The sequence below is a fragment of the Taeniopygia guttata genome, chromosome 1A (genome assembly GCF_048771995.1).
Source record: "Taeniopygia guttata chromosome 1A, bTaeGut7.mat, whole genome shotgun sequence".
NCBI lineage: Eukaryota > Metazoa > Chordata > Aves > Passeriformes > Estrildidae > Taeniopygia > Taeniopygia guttata.
Window position 1 is genome coordinate 52,598,986 of NC_133025.1, and position 15,686 is coordinate 52,614,671.

The 15,686-nt window shown below is 43.7% G+C and overlaps 1 protein-coding gene across 1 annotated transcript in view; it reads left to right on the plus strand.

Moving 5' to 3' along the window:
- Nucleotides 1-388: 388 nt before the first annotated feature.
- The window catches only part of NUAK1 (NUAK family kinase 1), a 46,788-nt gene continuing 31,490 nt past the window's right edge, over nucleotides 389-15,686 (plus strand). Inside the window, exon 1 of the mRNA XM_002196646.7 lies at nucleotides 389-782. Within this exon, the coding sequence (XP_002196682.2) occupies nucleotides 489-782 (294 nt within the window). The 5' untranslated portion in view covers nucleotides 389-488. The remainder of the gene's footprint in view (nucleotides 783-15,686) is intronic.

Genomic DNA, 15,686 nt, shown 5'->3' on the forward strand with positions numbered 1-15,686 from the left:
CAGACGTTTTACGGAAAAACTTTCCAGACCTATATTTGGTGCATGCTCTCTCGAGCCCCTGCCCGCCGTCCCTGCAGGTGCACACGCCAGACCCGCGGGCCGGGCTGAGGCGAGGCGGAGCCGCGGTCCCGGCCCCGCGGGGCCCAGGGGCTCAGCCCGGGGCCGCGGCGGCGCCGGGCTCGGCCCCGCTGAGGCGCGGCCCGGGAGAGCCTCCGCGGAGCCCCGGTCCCCCCGGCGCACAAAGGAGCGCCCCACGCAGCGACCCCCGCAGCCGCCGCCCCGGCCGCGGCTCTCGGGCGGGGCGGGCCGGGCGGAGGGGCCGCCCCACGCCGGTGCCGCCGCCGGGGAAGGGGCGGGGAGCGGGGGCGCCGCCGCCGCCCCCCGGCCCGCCCCGCCCGCCGCGCCCCGTGGTGCCGGCGCGGGCGCGGGGCCGAGGCAGAGGCGGCGAGGCCGGCGGGGCGCTCACACCGTGCCCGCCGCCGCCGGGCATGGAGGGCGCCGAGGCGGCCGCCCGCGGCAGCAGCAGCCCCAGCCCCGCGCAGCCCCGCTGCTCCTCCTGCGGCCCCGGCCCGCCCGGCGGCGGCGGCGAGGCGGCGGCGGCCATGGAGGAGCCGGTCCGGGTGGCTCCGTCCCCGGAGGTAACGGCGGCTCGGAAGCAGCAGGGGGTGAAACGGCATCACCACAAGCACAACCTGAAGCATCGCTACGAGCTGCAGGAGACCTTGGGCAAAGGCACCTATGGCAAAGTCAAGCGGGCCATCGAGAGGTTCTCTGGCAGAGTGGTAAGGCAACAGAGCGGCTTCTCCCTGCCTCTTTCTCTTCTATTTACTCTTATATATACAGGTATATATAAGATCATATTCCAACGCCGATTTCGGAACAGAGCCGGCCGGGTGCATCCCCTTAGGAGCCCCGTCTGTGTGCGGGGCTGGCGGGTGGTGCCGAGGCGCAGACCCGCTCAGCATCCCACCCGTGCCTGCGATCCGCGGCTTTGTTCAGAGTGCCCACCCTGCAGAGAGGCTTTCATCTCAGAGGAGTGGTGGAGGTACTGTAGTAGCACACTGGTACATTTTGAAGGGATGTGTTATTATTGGAAAATTAGGGTGACATTGTTTTTTTTCTGGTGTTTTTTTTTTTTTTTTTTTTTTTTTTTTTTTTTTTACTTGCACGTCCACTGTGACTAGTTTTTTCCCCAGTGGAAATTCGTGTTTTGGAGAAACCTGTCACATCCCCTGGCTAACCAGCACCACTCACAAAGTACTGTCAGAAGGGAAAAGGTTTGCTTCTCTGGTTAAAAATGCTGTGATTCGCTCATACTTTTGTAAGCTGAACTTTGCTGACACCTAAAAAAATTGCAGGGACTGCAGCCCACCCCATTGGTTTTTATGATCCATTTCAGCGCTCAGCGGTGCCGGCTGGCTTGAGACTTCAAGCAGCCCGGGGATTGTCCAGCAATAACTCAGCTTCAGCATTTCCTCACTGGTGCAGCGCTCCAGCCGGGCACAGAAATGCAGCTGAAGCAATCTACACGTTAGTCAGAATTATTGTCATTTTTCCTTCCCAGAAATACGTAGCTATCCACAGAGGGCAGGCGAATGAGAGGCAGGCATTGTTGTGTGAAAGAAATAGGGGGTTTTCTACAGAGGTCTTTGTCCTGAAGTGCACTATATGAGTTTTCACTAGACTTCATCTAAAAGCAAGGCATTTCCCCTGTGACGTTACATTTACCTTTCCCTTTCGGTTGCTGGGGAGCTCAACATGCACCCAGAGGCAGAAGGATCTGTAAAACAGAAAATGAAATTTCAGATGCTATGACTTTAATAAGGAACACTTACTTAGCAACTGAATATCTTTGAGTCGACAGTGAAAATGAGAGTTCCAGCCAAGTTGTAGAGTCATATCATATATGCTTTCAGTTTATTAGCTCATTTGGAGGCTAGCTAAAGAGAAACCAGAGATGGACATCTCTGCACATGCTCACTCTAAGTCCATGATTTTTAAAGTTTGCTGTCTTGGCTGTTTTACAACTTCAGGCTAACAAAAGCTTCAGGCTATATTGTATGCTAACTATTATTTTTAAAGTAGATTAATTTTGAGTTGCATTATAAAATGTAGTAAATAAGCAAATAAGAAAACATCTCTTTTCAAGGAGTTGAGAAATTAACGAAAAAAGGGCGGCAGTAATGTACCATGAGATTTGGCTTTGGAAAGAGCTCTCACAGAGGAATGGATGTAGAGTAGCTAGATGTGTGTCTCATCTAACTTAAGAACACACTAGGTCTTCCCATATTTTGCCAACTGTCAAGCTCTTCAGCTGCACGGTTAAAGGTTACTTCGATGTTATGGTCTGAACTGAATTTATATGGCTAATGCCATCTTGAAATGGAGAGAGTGAAAATCAGAATACCTTTGCAATCTTAAATGCCATAAAAATGTAACATTCGCTGTATCAGCTAGTATGTAGAAGCTGAACAAGTCCTTACCAGGGTGTGAGTTTTTTACTGGAGTAATGCAAGCCTTGGCGTGTGGCACTTCGTAATTATTAACTAGTCTGCAGGCGAGCTCTGGTGTAACGTGTCTATTTGAACTGTAACATCTGTGAGTGTATGTAAAATATCCACAGTTTGTCTGCTTGCAGAATAAAAGCTAGTTGTCAGGAATCCAGCCAGATCTCAGTGAATGGAAAACGCTTCTTGTTTCCTGACAGTTCCCTTGTCTGGCTGTTACATTGAACACTGATTCCTTTCCATGGGTGAGATAAGAGAAGTGACGGGAGATGACTGAGAGGGGCAGCTTTTCTTTGTTTTTTCCACCCCTCTTTCTCTTCCCTTTCCTCTTCTCAGTTCTTATTAGTGGCAGTATTTGCATTATCCATGAGCAGGTTAGACCAGATACTGCCGTGTCCAGCAGGGGATGCACAGAGCAGGGGATGTGGCCGGCACTGCTAGTTGCACTATGTCCAATGCCCATCCTATTGCAACTGGCAGCATGAGTCCTAAGGTGCCCTCGTCCAGGCTGTTTGCTTCTTATTCTGTTACTGGTTTAGCTGATCATCACTTTCTTTACTCAGTGGTAAGCAGGTATTTGAAGCTGTATGGTAACAGATTGCAAAGCTGGACCTTATGTTCCCATTCATCAGTGTTCAAGCAATTCTCCTCTTTAGCCTTTCCACTTCTCTTGTCTGTCAAGAATTTCTTTAGCTGCATGGAATTTAATAAAGGGGTTTGCGTGATTAGCCAGGCTTTTAATGTGAAGCACAAGCTTTGGATTTGTTGTCATCTGTATAAACAGAGCTTAGAAATTAAATAAACTGGGTGGTTTGGGTAAATAAAGTAAAACCAAGGTGAGAAGATAGTTCAACGCAAAGTACAGATGTGCTTTAATCCTATGCCATTGGAAATCAATAGCAGGATTTCTGTTGACTTTAATGAAAGTAGTATTTGGCACGTGTTAGCAGGTTACAGGTTTATTCAAATTGTTATTCCTCTTAACTTTATTGTCTTTCCTTATAACGCAGTGGAATGTGATCATGAAGTTTCCTGCCATAAAGCTCCGGGGTAGATTGTATGATACATTTGGTTTGTTATTGGAAACAACTTAGATTAATTTGTGCATTAGTTACCACAGTGACTACAGACAGTATTGCATGCTGCATGGAGCAGTTAAAATATTGCCTGGTATATGATGTATGAGGTGCCTAATTTTGCCAGGAAGGTTTCTTCATTAGTGCTGTCTCAGTATACACAGTTCTAACTTACAACATTTTAAATTAAGGCACCTGTTAGCAAGTGTAAGGATGAAGAGATGGTATCTCAAGCCTGTGAAGTAACACTCATGTTGATGTTTCTATGGGTGTTTTTTCCACTTGTCATCTTGCACATGTTAAATCAAAGAATGGAACTTTTGTTTCTGTTATGTATTCAATGTTTGCTAGCCAAGAAATCCACAGTTATGCTTATTTCAGCCTTATTTAAGGTGTGTATTGAACACCTCTGGCTGGTTCTGTGCACGGTGCACGAAGGTGGTAAATGCTGCTGGATTCTTCTTTGAGTAAATTATTCCACTGGAGTAAATACTCATTAGAATGCAAATTTAGATTACAGATAGGCGTTTTCTATTTGCTGTTTGCAAAACCCAGGAAGTTTGTCTCCCTTTCTCTCCCTAGGCTGCACTTGGGAGGCAATGGGGAGTAGCTGCAGGAGCCTGCCTCCCCTCCTCCTTCATTTCCTTCTTTCTGCCTGAGCCACAACATCTTTTCTTCCTCCTCACCAGCAGGTGGAGGAAGCACTATTCTCCTCCAGCTGTTCCTCCAGAAAGTTAATTATTTTGGGAATTGATGACAAGCAGCAGCCCAACATGAAGAACAGGCACGTGGTGCATATTTGGACAGGCATGTTATGTGTGGTGGCTGCCGTGTATTATTTATCTCCTTTGCATAATAAGTGCAGGTAGAAGGATATTGCCAAATGAAATTTGTTTCTGGATCAAAATCTTGTAAAAAACCCTCAAACTTTAAAGCAGCTGATTTTTTCTATTTACGACTGCAGTGCAAATCTTCTCTTTGAAGCAGGTCTGCTTCCTGATGTATTTGAAGGGTCAAGCAGGGTTTTTGAAACCTGGAACAGCAACAGATGACATGAAAGGAAGACTTTTGCTTTGCTGATTGTATTTCTCCATATCACGACAAAACCAAAACATGAACATCAACAATGATAGCTCTGTCATGTCAGTGATTAAGGCCTTGTTGGCCACGCAACCATTTGTTTGGAGTGTGGTTTTTAAGAGTTCCTTATAACAGGATAATAGTGTACTTGTGGGTCGCTGAGGGCAGTGAAAGCCAGGTGAAACATTTGTTCTCTCACCTGCGCTGTCAATATCACAGGAAATGTCAGTATCCCTCTGATGCATGTGATTTTGTTTTTAATCTTTAATAATATATTTCCATTTTTTCCCTTGAGAATTTCTTCAGTTAGCACTTCAGTCACTGCATCATATTGATTTTTATCTTGATTTCTCGGTGTGCATCTTCTGCAGGATAATGTCCAAATATGACACAGAATCTGTTTATTTCTTTTGAAGTTCTTTGTTGCTCTTACTAAGACATCTTCCTTTGTAGCAGACACAGGGATAAGTATCTACACAATGCTGCTGTGATGTGAAGCGTCTGTACAGTACTTTGCTTAGCAGGTTCCTGATTCATGAATGTGGCTTCCACAGCTCTGATAATACACTTCAATTATAGTAACAATAGCTTGTATTACTACCCCATTTTATACACGAGAAGTGAAAAACTTGCCAATTCAAGCCAAAATCACCGAAATTTTCAAGTAGTTTTGAGTGCACAGCCAGGACCCTGATTCATCCAGACATGTAGACTATGTAACATCAGAATCCTGTGGATGACACCCTCCTCTTGCAGAGCTCAGCCTGTCCTGCCTCCTGGCCTCTCTCTTTACCCGAGGCTTTTGTCCCTGTGTGACATCCAGCATCGGTCTCCATTCCTGGCCCTTTTGTACTCAGCTGCCTCCTGCTTTGTTGTGTGTGCCAGCGCGGTGACCCGCGCAGGGCGCGCAGCTCTGCTCCCTGCTCCCAAGCTGGCTGCCAGCGGGATCTGTGCAGCCTGTGGGGGCTGCTGCGGGCACCTCTCCTGCCCTGCTGCACTCACATGGGCCCAGAGGTTCTTCAGGGCAAAAGGGATTTTTACAAAACATATCACCTGAATCTTTTGCGTGTATGTATGTATGTATTTATTTATTTATTTAAGATGTTTAAACTGAGTTCCTTTAGGGACTCGTAATGTGAGCAAATCTGGGCAGTGTTTTCATGGTGCTGAAGGCGTGTTAGTGAAACTCGGGTCATCCTCTGCATGCATGGAAATTCTAGATCTGGAATGAATAGAAGTTGGAAAGAGTATATGGGTTTGAAAATAGTTTTGCTGTTAATTTGTTATTTGTTCTACCCTTAGCTATTAGATGTGTTCCGAAATTGTGGTTTAAAAAATAGCAGCAAATGGAAAGAAACCCACTGGAATTATTCTAATGTAATTCACAGTGAATATTGTGGGCTTTATTACCATAGGAGTTACTACCTTGTATCAAATTGCTGCAGTCTTCATATAAACACTTGGATAATTGAAATGCCAAAGAAAACCTTAACATTAAGGGGTGCAGACAGAAAAACACTGATTATAGCATGAAGGTCATCAGGAGGAAGGCACTGGAACAGATTACTAGTTTTCTGCACTGAGAATTTCTGTTGGAGAAGCAGATTTGGTCAGGGAAGTATGGGTCAGTGGTATGAAAGTCTGAATTAATGACTAGCCAGTAAGGGGTCATCTGAATATATTAGTTTGTCAAATCTTGTACCAAATTAAAGAACAGCATGTTCTTTGAGCTTTGAATGAAGATCAAGTGATACTCTTTCAATGATGTTGCACTTCCTTACAGGTGAAGAAATTAAAAATGTCCAGAGACTTGCATTTTTTTTTTTTCTCCTGCATTAGATTGAGCAATTTTGGGCAGATAATTAACTTCCTGTGTCTCAGTGTATTCCTTTCTGGAGGGGTTAATATGGGAAGGTTAAACTAATGAACAGGACACATTATGGCTTGATGCATACATAGTGTGATTCCCTCTACATGTGAAATTTCACAACAGAAGTTGAGCCAATGTTTTTAATGTAGCTTTCAGCTAAAACACTATAAAATGCCTAAGTGTTTTTACAAATGGTTTCACAGCACCATGTGCTAGAGAACACAAGAGAATGGAAATTGCTTGTACAAAGTCTTTAATTAGATATTGCTAAAATGTACTGCATTTTTAATGGCATGTGTTCTAAAAATTATTATTTTTTTTTTAGGAACCACAGTGTGGATTTGCCTTGTGGAGACAGTTATTGTATATATTGTAGTTCGGGGTCATACATGTTGAATAAAACCATGTGGAATATTCAGTTCTTGTGAACAATTGTTTATTCTTCACAGAACTGTAATTGTAGTTAGTCTGTGTTTTGTCTGGTAAATAAGTAACTAGAGTCTCTGCTGGAGTGAGGAATTGGGAGGAGGCACACAGTGGCCACAACAGTTCCAAGGAAGAATGACACATGTGTGGGTTGAAAACCAGCTCTGGGTGTATCAGCCCTGAACACCAGCAGGTGAACATGTGTACAGCCATGGTTATCCAGATGTAGAGCCTATGGGACACGTTTCCAAAAGCTGTGTACCAGGCTTTCAGAGGCTGGTTGATGACCTTCGGTTTGAGACGAGCATCTGCCTGGTTCTAGTCTCTCCCGCTTGTACCACACTAATGTACTCTCTGTCTACATCAACTGGGATGCTGATGTCGAAGAACCTCCCCTTGCTGTGCAACCATGCTCCTCTCAGCAGGACGCTGTTCTACTTACTGTTGTCTTGTATGTTTTCCTCTAAAGCGGGACCAAACAATATTTTCTGCCACAGCTCTGAATGATCTTCTGAAGCCAGAGGTGCAGGTTTGCCTCCAGGCTTGGGGTGGGATAGGAGCTCACAGCATGGATAGCAAAAGCCAGTGGTGGCTCCTCAGTGTGCTGGCCAGAGCCTCAGCATCTCCTGGCGTGGGTCAGGCTGGAGGCTGCAGCCAGTGCCCATCTCGGATGTTTTGTGTTGATGGTTTGCACATTCGCATGGGAATCTCTGACCTACAAGAGCACGTCCTTCTTGCCTCCTCCATAAGTCGGGATTTGTCCCTAAATTGCCCAGGTGTGTACCAGACACTTTATAGAAAAACCTCTTGTCATTAGCACTGATGGGTCGATGTACTTAGGATATTTAATATGTCAGAGGAAATGTCTCAGATGAAAAGGTCTCCAACTAAATATGTAAATGATATTTGTCAGCGTTTCCTTCAAATATCTTCCAGCAGATGTGAGTACCATGTGTGTCCATTTAATAAACTAAACTGAAAATAATTTCCACTTTGCTAGATATATTGGGGAATAGCTGGGGAGGGCGGGGAGTGAACTACAAAGCAAGGTAAAAACTGCATATGTGTGTTGTTATATTTGATGACCAATTCATTAAAGCCATAAGTGTATCCAGGCTTTCAATAGTGTTCTCCTGCTGTTGCTTCCTGTACTCTCTGGCTACAAAATCAGTCTCTATGGCTCTCATTTGTCTTACCCACATGAAAGACTTCGAGCATCTGAAAGTTATGATTTGAGAAGTATCTGCTTTTAAACAGAATATATTTTATCACCGTGTCTTCACAGGCAGCATAGTACATTGTATAAATTAGAGGATCCTAGACCTTTGAACACTCAGAGGCTGGGTGAGGTACTCCGTGTGTGTACTGTGTCTGGCCATACCCCTCAAACATCCTGGACCCACACCAAAAATGCCAGATGTTCAGTAGACGTGGAGGCCCTCCTGTAACCTTTGCTGTGTGCTGCAAAGCATGGAGGGGCAAGGTTGTAACCATCCCTTGATCTTCCATGGTTCTTGTACTCTTATTTGAGCTCCATAATTTCTATATTTTCAACTACAGACCAAGGGTCAGTTCAGTCTGTTAAACTATTGCATGGTATAAGCTCATTGTATCCTTCAGCTCTCCAAAGACAGATGGGATTTGCTTAGCTCTGATGGCTTATGAGCCATCAGTCCTTAAAGCTGCCATTGGTCCATGATGCAATGGAAGTCCTGGGTCTTGCTCAAGTATGGACTTTTCCAGGCTCTATCCTTACCGGAGTAGGAGATAATAAAATACTTTAATGGGTGGTTCCTTTCACATGAAACAAGCCCAGTCACAGAGCAGCTATGGGACAAGGGGTTGGCATGGCTGGCGTGTGTGAAACCATCCCGACCAGTTGTAAGTCAATGCAAACATCACAAAATAAATGTAGGTCTTGTTTTTTACAAGTATTAAGAAAGCTGCAGCTGAGATTGCTGAGCTTAGCATGCTCCTGATGTAACAGTTAATTTCTGGATTCTTCCTGAGCCTTCTCACTGTCAGCATTTCCCACTGCACCTCACTACACCTTCATCATGGTGCCTGAGAGCCCTTGCTGCTGGGTCCCTGAGACACCAGCCTGGTGAATGGGAGGGTCTGCTGCACCTTGTGTGGGGCTGGCAGCCTTTGTGACGGAGCATTGGTGGTTGGCAGGCTGTGCTTCCCCTGTTGCCTGGCCTTCCTGGGGAACATTGGTGATCCCAGAGCCCCTCGGTGACTCTGGCGCAGCAGCCGCATATGGGATGACTTAAGGCTGGAGCAGTGTCTTTGTTCTGAGGTCTGGCGGCTTGAGGGACGTGCAATTATCCTAATGTCTGGCTGGGCCGTGGAGCTGAGTCAGCATGTTTGGCCTTGAGCAGCACTGCCTCAGAATAAAGACACTAATTAAGGGATATTAGGCTTAAAAAAAGAATAATTTATTGTTCCTGCGAAAAGATACCAAGTTCAGGGACTAAATTTAGCTATTCCTTGGTAGATCAGAAAAACTGGGGTCCTGCTGTTGATGGAGATCTCAAAGCCTTCATATCATGTTTCCTGTACACAATAAGGCATTTGATCTCTGGTGGTATTTCTAATCTCTATTAAATGCCTGATGGTGAAAGATATCTGCTTTTATTTGAGGTACAAGTGTTACTTTAAAAATGAATGTGAATATTTTTTTAATCACAAAAGATAGCAGTAAGGGTTGGGTAGAAATACTTTTTTGAGCTGTGTGGTAGCTATGCAAATGTTTCTTTTTGTTAAACAGTGCTTTGTTGTTGACAAAAAAAGGTTAAGTCCTTTGCACACAAGTCTGACAGGGGAAGACAGCAAAGCATTTGTTAAAGAAATAGCTTCCAAGGCACGTGTTCAGAGCTGTCACTTATTTGCATATTTTTGCCACTGCACAAATCAAACATTATGGCCTCCCCAGCAGAGTGCAGCTCAGGAAGGAGGAGCAAAGGTGCCTGGAGATGCCTGGGGACAGCAAGCTGGTGCAGTGGATTCCGCAGGGCAGAGCCGCAGGCTGTTGTTTTGCTGAGAGGAAATAAAACAGCCTTTGGGAGGGCAAGAGGGAAGAGTGCAACCTTCCCATCTGGTATGTGCTCTAATGCCATGTGGTCTGGAACCTGGAAAATTCCTGTAAATACCTGCTGGAGGCAATGCAGGCTTAGCTGACTTGTGTAGGGATGTAACTGAAGATGTTCACATTGCCCTCTTGGGAAGATTTCCCTTTCTAATCAGGACTATACATGAGCAATAGCATCCTTCATGCTACTCCTTTGTCCTGTTGTTATTCTCTTCAGGGCACCAAAATGAGGTGAACCAATTAAATGGTGATCTGTGGGTTTAAGCTCTAATTCCTGTAGGAGCCAGTTGTTACAGCCATGCTTTGGGCTTCCAGGAGGGTGAGTGGTTTCCTTGAGGTTCATCTAGAAAGTCTGCGGTGGAGCCACGGGGAGAGAGCTGAGGTCGACCACAGCTCCAGCACTGTGCTGAGCCATTCCTTGTGTGGGTATAACCATCTCAGAAAAAATTGCTCTTAAAATGAATGTCCTCGTCACACTTTGAAGGGATGGTGCCAATTTTTTCAAAAGCCTACCATCTCTTGTGCCATGGAGACAGCTCATCGCTGTTGAGCACCACCTGATACAACTCAGTTGTGTCAGCACAGCCTGGGAGGAATGAGGGCCTTTAGGCTGGACTGTGCAGTGCATTTGCATCCAGGCCAAAGACTAGCTATCCTTTTCAACTACAGGGTTTTTTTTCTGTATACAGTTTGAGAGTTTTCTACCAGTGTTTCAGTAAAACAAAGTATTCCTCCATTCTGTCTGGTATTTTATTATGTAAATGTGGTCTTAAGGGAACCTGTGATAGGCCTCATTTTGGGTTATGCGTTGCTCACAAGGAATTCATCAGGGAGAAGGATTTCATGCTGTACTTCAGCCTCTTTTAAGCCTTTCTTGGATGAAAGGAAAACTCTGCAACTGTGAATGTAACTGGTTATCATTATTGGATGTCATTACTCACTAACTCTGAGCATAAAACAAAAAAATTGCATCCCCTGTGATGTACGTGGGTAAAATGCTGCTCTCAGTTGCGTTAACACTTGTAAGCTGAAGAGTAGAGTTTGGCCCTTTGTTTCAATTGAAATATTTGCTTAACACAGGCAAGGACTAAACAATACACTTGAAAGCGATTTGTGTTATTGTCTGTAGAGCAGAGCTTGTATTTTATGAACTGGCTGATCATAAAGACAGCATAAATCATGTAAAGCATTCTCATTTGCCTTTTCTTTCTTTCTCATTTTTTCTTTTTGCAGATGGGGCTTGTAGAGTAGAGTTGCAGTCAAATGTCTGCTCCAGGAAATTTTAGTTGAACTGTGCGAGTCCATTAAACAAATGTAATGGATTTTTGGAAAGAAGAACTGCATGTTTCAAACCAAATGTTTTACATAGAGAACATCTGGTTAGTTCTGGACGTTTGTATGTAGAGCACATCAGACAGCAGCCGTAGTGAATTCATCTGGGAGGTTGCCTGGGATGTAGTTGTAGGATATGACAGTTCAGTTGTTATGGGGAACAATTCCTATGAAGTATTGCCATAAACTGAATGTTTGGCACAAACAGCAGTATCTTCGTTTCACTGCACACCCAACTTAGTCTTCTTATCTGCCCAGCAAAACTCTAGATGCTGTTTAAATAACCCAGTAAAAGCTGGCACCTCAGAGCTGTATTCAAGCATGCCCAAGGAGGCGAAATGAAGCTTGATCTGTGTTCGGGGAAGCACTACGGATTCCTGCTGTGGGCAGTGCAGCACGAGTGAGCAATGCATGCAATATGTGCAAATGGTTTGTAGGGTTGAGTTGGAAATGATCAGTGTTCCACTGGTGTTGTGTGGTGTTGCTTTGAGCAATGTGAATATGCAAAACTGGTGAAATGCATGTAATTAGCCTGACATTAGAGTTTATTTGGGCTACTGGAAGAACTTTAACCTGGGTAAATTAATAAGTCTGCTTTTATTTCACAGCATCAGAAATAATATATTTTCAGGAAATGTAGAAAAATGTCTTATTTGGGAGTTGGTCCTTTAATTATTTCTGCAGTTTAACTGAGGAGTGTGTGGTTCAAATGAGATTAAAGTTGTAATTTCCAAAATAGCAATGCAGCTTCCCATTTCAGGATTGCTCAACTAAAAAGTTAAACAAAGTGGGTTAGGCAGTCTCTTGGTCCAGTCCCTTGTGGACAGCAATTCGTATTATGCAGCACTGCTTTAATAGTCCTGCTCGGTCTGACATGATTTGTGGTATTTGCTGAGATGAGTTTCTGGACTGAGCAGCATGAAAGGGAATTGCTCCTCACTCTGAGGAAGGGTGTATGTCCAAGTCTGTGCGAAGGTCACTGGCAGGGTGAAGTGGGAAGCCTGGGCTGCTGTTGTTACACTACCTAACAGCTTAGCTTCTGGCAAGGGGATCCCAGAAATATGAGTTCTAACTCTCGCTTGTTCAACTGACTCCAGCCAAAACATGTGCCAAAAAAGGTGTCTGTGCATGTTGAAGAAGGGGGCAACAGTCCTGGAGCTCTCAGGGTCTGGGGGAGTTCTTAGGCAAAAGCTTTCCATCCTGAAAAATAATTGCTTTGTGCTTTCTTTTCCCCTTCCAAAGTTAAGTCTCCTCATAACAGCTTAGAACAACTGCCTACAGTTGTAAACTCCTCTTCTAGTGAGGAAAGCTGGAATTATGCATTTAAAGCTGCAGAATTGCTCAATCACCAGCCACTTAATTGTAGGAAAGTGTAATTCATTCCTCACGCTCTCACATCCAATCCAAGCCCAACTGGCTGCAGGGAGCAAGAGTGTTCCTGTTCCTGTGTTTCTCTCCTGAGCCATTAGGGTGGCCCTGGTAATCTACTTTCAATAAATAGAAGGGAGCAACAGGAGGTTCCTCTACCTTCAGGGGTGTAAATATTTCTCAGAAATCAGAGACGGATGGGGAAGAAATCTTAGCAAACTCCTTTCCTCCTGCTGTAGTAATTCTACCAGATTCCGTCATAAATTCTAAGACAGTCCCTTCCCAGAAGGGACCATTAAATAGGTAATGTCCAGGAAGAACAGTGTAATACTGAAGCACTGTGTTAACAAAAATGAGTTTAATATTGCAAAGCTATCTGTAAGCCCTGGAGCAAAATAATCTGGGTGAGGCTTTGATACATGATTGCCAATCTTTTTGTTTTCCAAGAGTGAGTATTTTTCCAGATAGGATACAGATTTATAGTTTGCTAGATTCCCACCAGGAAGTGGTGTTTATATTTTGATTCATCTTAGATCAATTTAGGAAAGTATACTAGATACAGGTGCTTCTGATAGTTCCATGTCATTAACCATTCCAACTGTGCTGTTTAAACATATCTGTGCACCTTCCATCATATAATTTCTGTGGCCCACTGTCTTTGCACAATGAATCCTTGCTCATCAATGTAAATCAGAAGGACTAAAGCCTATAAATTCAGGTTTAAAAATCTCTTCACACTTAAAAATTCCATTCTGTTAATTTGGAATTTCAGGTGGTCAGACATTATGGTGTTAGGTTTTAATGAGTGTTGTGGTGCTTGAAAGTACAGACATTTCTTTTAGAAAAGACTCTTCCCAAGTTTTTTTCCTTGTACTATTGTAATTCTCATGGTGAAACAGCACTTCCCTTTTTTCTCAGAAGGACTGTAGAACTGGAGAGCAAAATCAAAAGATCCACACAATACCAGCTGACTTCACATTTCTGGTGGAAGAGGCATTATAAAGATGTGCAAAGCTCTCAGTGATTCTGAGGTTTCTCTGAACTCACAGAAGCTTCAGCGAAAAAGAGAAAATAATCCAAGTTACATTTATTAATCCACAACTTTCTTAAGCAGAACCTACCAATGAATGAAAATGTGCTGTAAGGTGGTTTCTTGGGAACAAAACTGGTTCTAAGAGTTCAAACAATGTCTAACCTTCTTCCTTGTTTAATGTGAATTACAGCCTTGCACTGATCTACTGCCTTTTGCCTAAACCTGTAAAATCACTTTAGAGACTCTGGTAACTGCTAAGGTTACCATTATTTAGCAGCACATTGTAACAGTTTGCAGCAGTTGCTTAGAGGGTGTGAATAACCCCATTTCCAATTTAAATTATTGGAGGAATTACAGGAGACCGTGTAATTTTCAAACTGGAACTAGATCCAGGCACCAGGGCTTTATACCTGTCTTCTTAAGAAAGTCATAAAGGGCTTTTTTATAATGACCTAGCCAATATCTCGGTTTTCTGTTTCATCCCCAAATTGATGCCTTGAACAGTGTGCACTCCTACTTTGGAGGATTACTTCAGTGTGGTTCACTGCTTATTCACAATGAAAAAACAACATTGAATTAAAGTCCCTCTCTGCTGCCTCAGGTTAGCATTTTGCATTACATCAGCAGCTGTGGTAGTTGTGAGATCAAGCCCCAAAATTACTGTGAAATCTATCTTCCAGTGTTTGGAGAGTGGATCTGTAATATCCATGTAACATTGAGAACAGTGAACTTGGGGCTTGTGAATTCTTTCACTCCTCTTTATCCTGACTTGCCAGTAATTTAATTAGTGCTAAACAGTCTGCACACAGACTCGCAGAAGTTAAAAGACTGACTGACACAGGATTCTCTTTCAGTGACTTTTCCTCTTTTGCTCATGTGCTGGATGGAACTATGCTGTGTTTGGAAGTCGATCAATAATGATTGCACAATTCTAACCTCATTTAAACTATGATATAAACAGACATGATAGAAATGGATGCTACCAGTTTTTTTTCCTACTTAAAAGTGAAGTCAGCCTTTTTGTTTTTCTGCTTTGCCCCCCCCCCCTTTCCCCCCCCTTTTTGGTTCCAACAAAACTGTAACCTGGAAGAAAAGCAATTAGACTTTTTGAAATCCCAACTCAGTGTAGCATTTGGCTTTGGTAAATGTGGAAGCCAAAAATAAACATCTGCTTGGCAACTTCACTAGAAGTTAACTGTAAATGCAGTTTTCATCTTTTCAGTGAATGTGGCATTCAGTGCTGATTAACATCTATTAAGGAGAATTATCCATAGTTGAAGCTGTAAAGCATATTTTTTTCTTTTTTAATTACAGTTATGAACCTCCATTGCCTTGGGGAAATCCCCTACCCCAGTTTCTTTCCAGATCTAATTTCTTAGGTGCCTAAGCATTGAGCTTTTCTTGAAAGTTTGAAAGTAGTTGGATGAGATATTTGTGAGTTATTAGACATTGGAAAGGAGATGATCTTCCCATCAATCTGTGCATGATATGGAGGATATGGAGTTACAGTTAGAAGTGTATTAGAGAAAATGTAAGCAGTTCCACTCTTTTCTCCAGGAGGGTGAAGTCTGCACATGATAGGGACTCTCCCAGGATACCAGACCAGCCATGGGCTCCGGTCCTGACAGGACACAGCTGCAAACATCTTTAATAACCTTATCATGTAAGATCTCTGCTTTTCAACAAATCTTTTGCAACCTCTGCTCCTACCACAGCAAATTTGTTGTACTGTGGTTAGGGAGGATTGAAGTGGATGCAGATTTTTGGTAGCATGCTATTGGGACAGTGGGGAGGGGTGAGAAGGGTCAACTTGAGGCATCAGTAAGGGAAACATATCATTATTGCTAGGGATGGTGGTTATTTGTAGGATCTTTCTTCTAGAACTGAACAGTGCTATGATTTA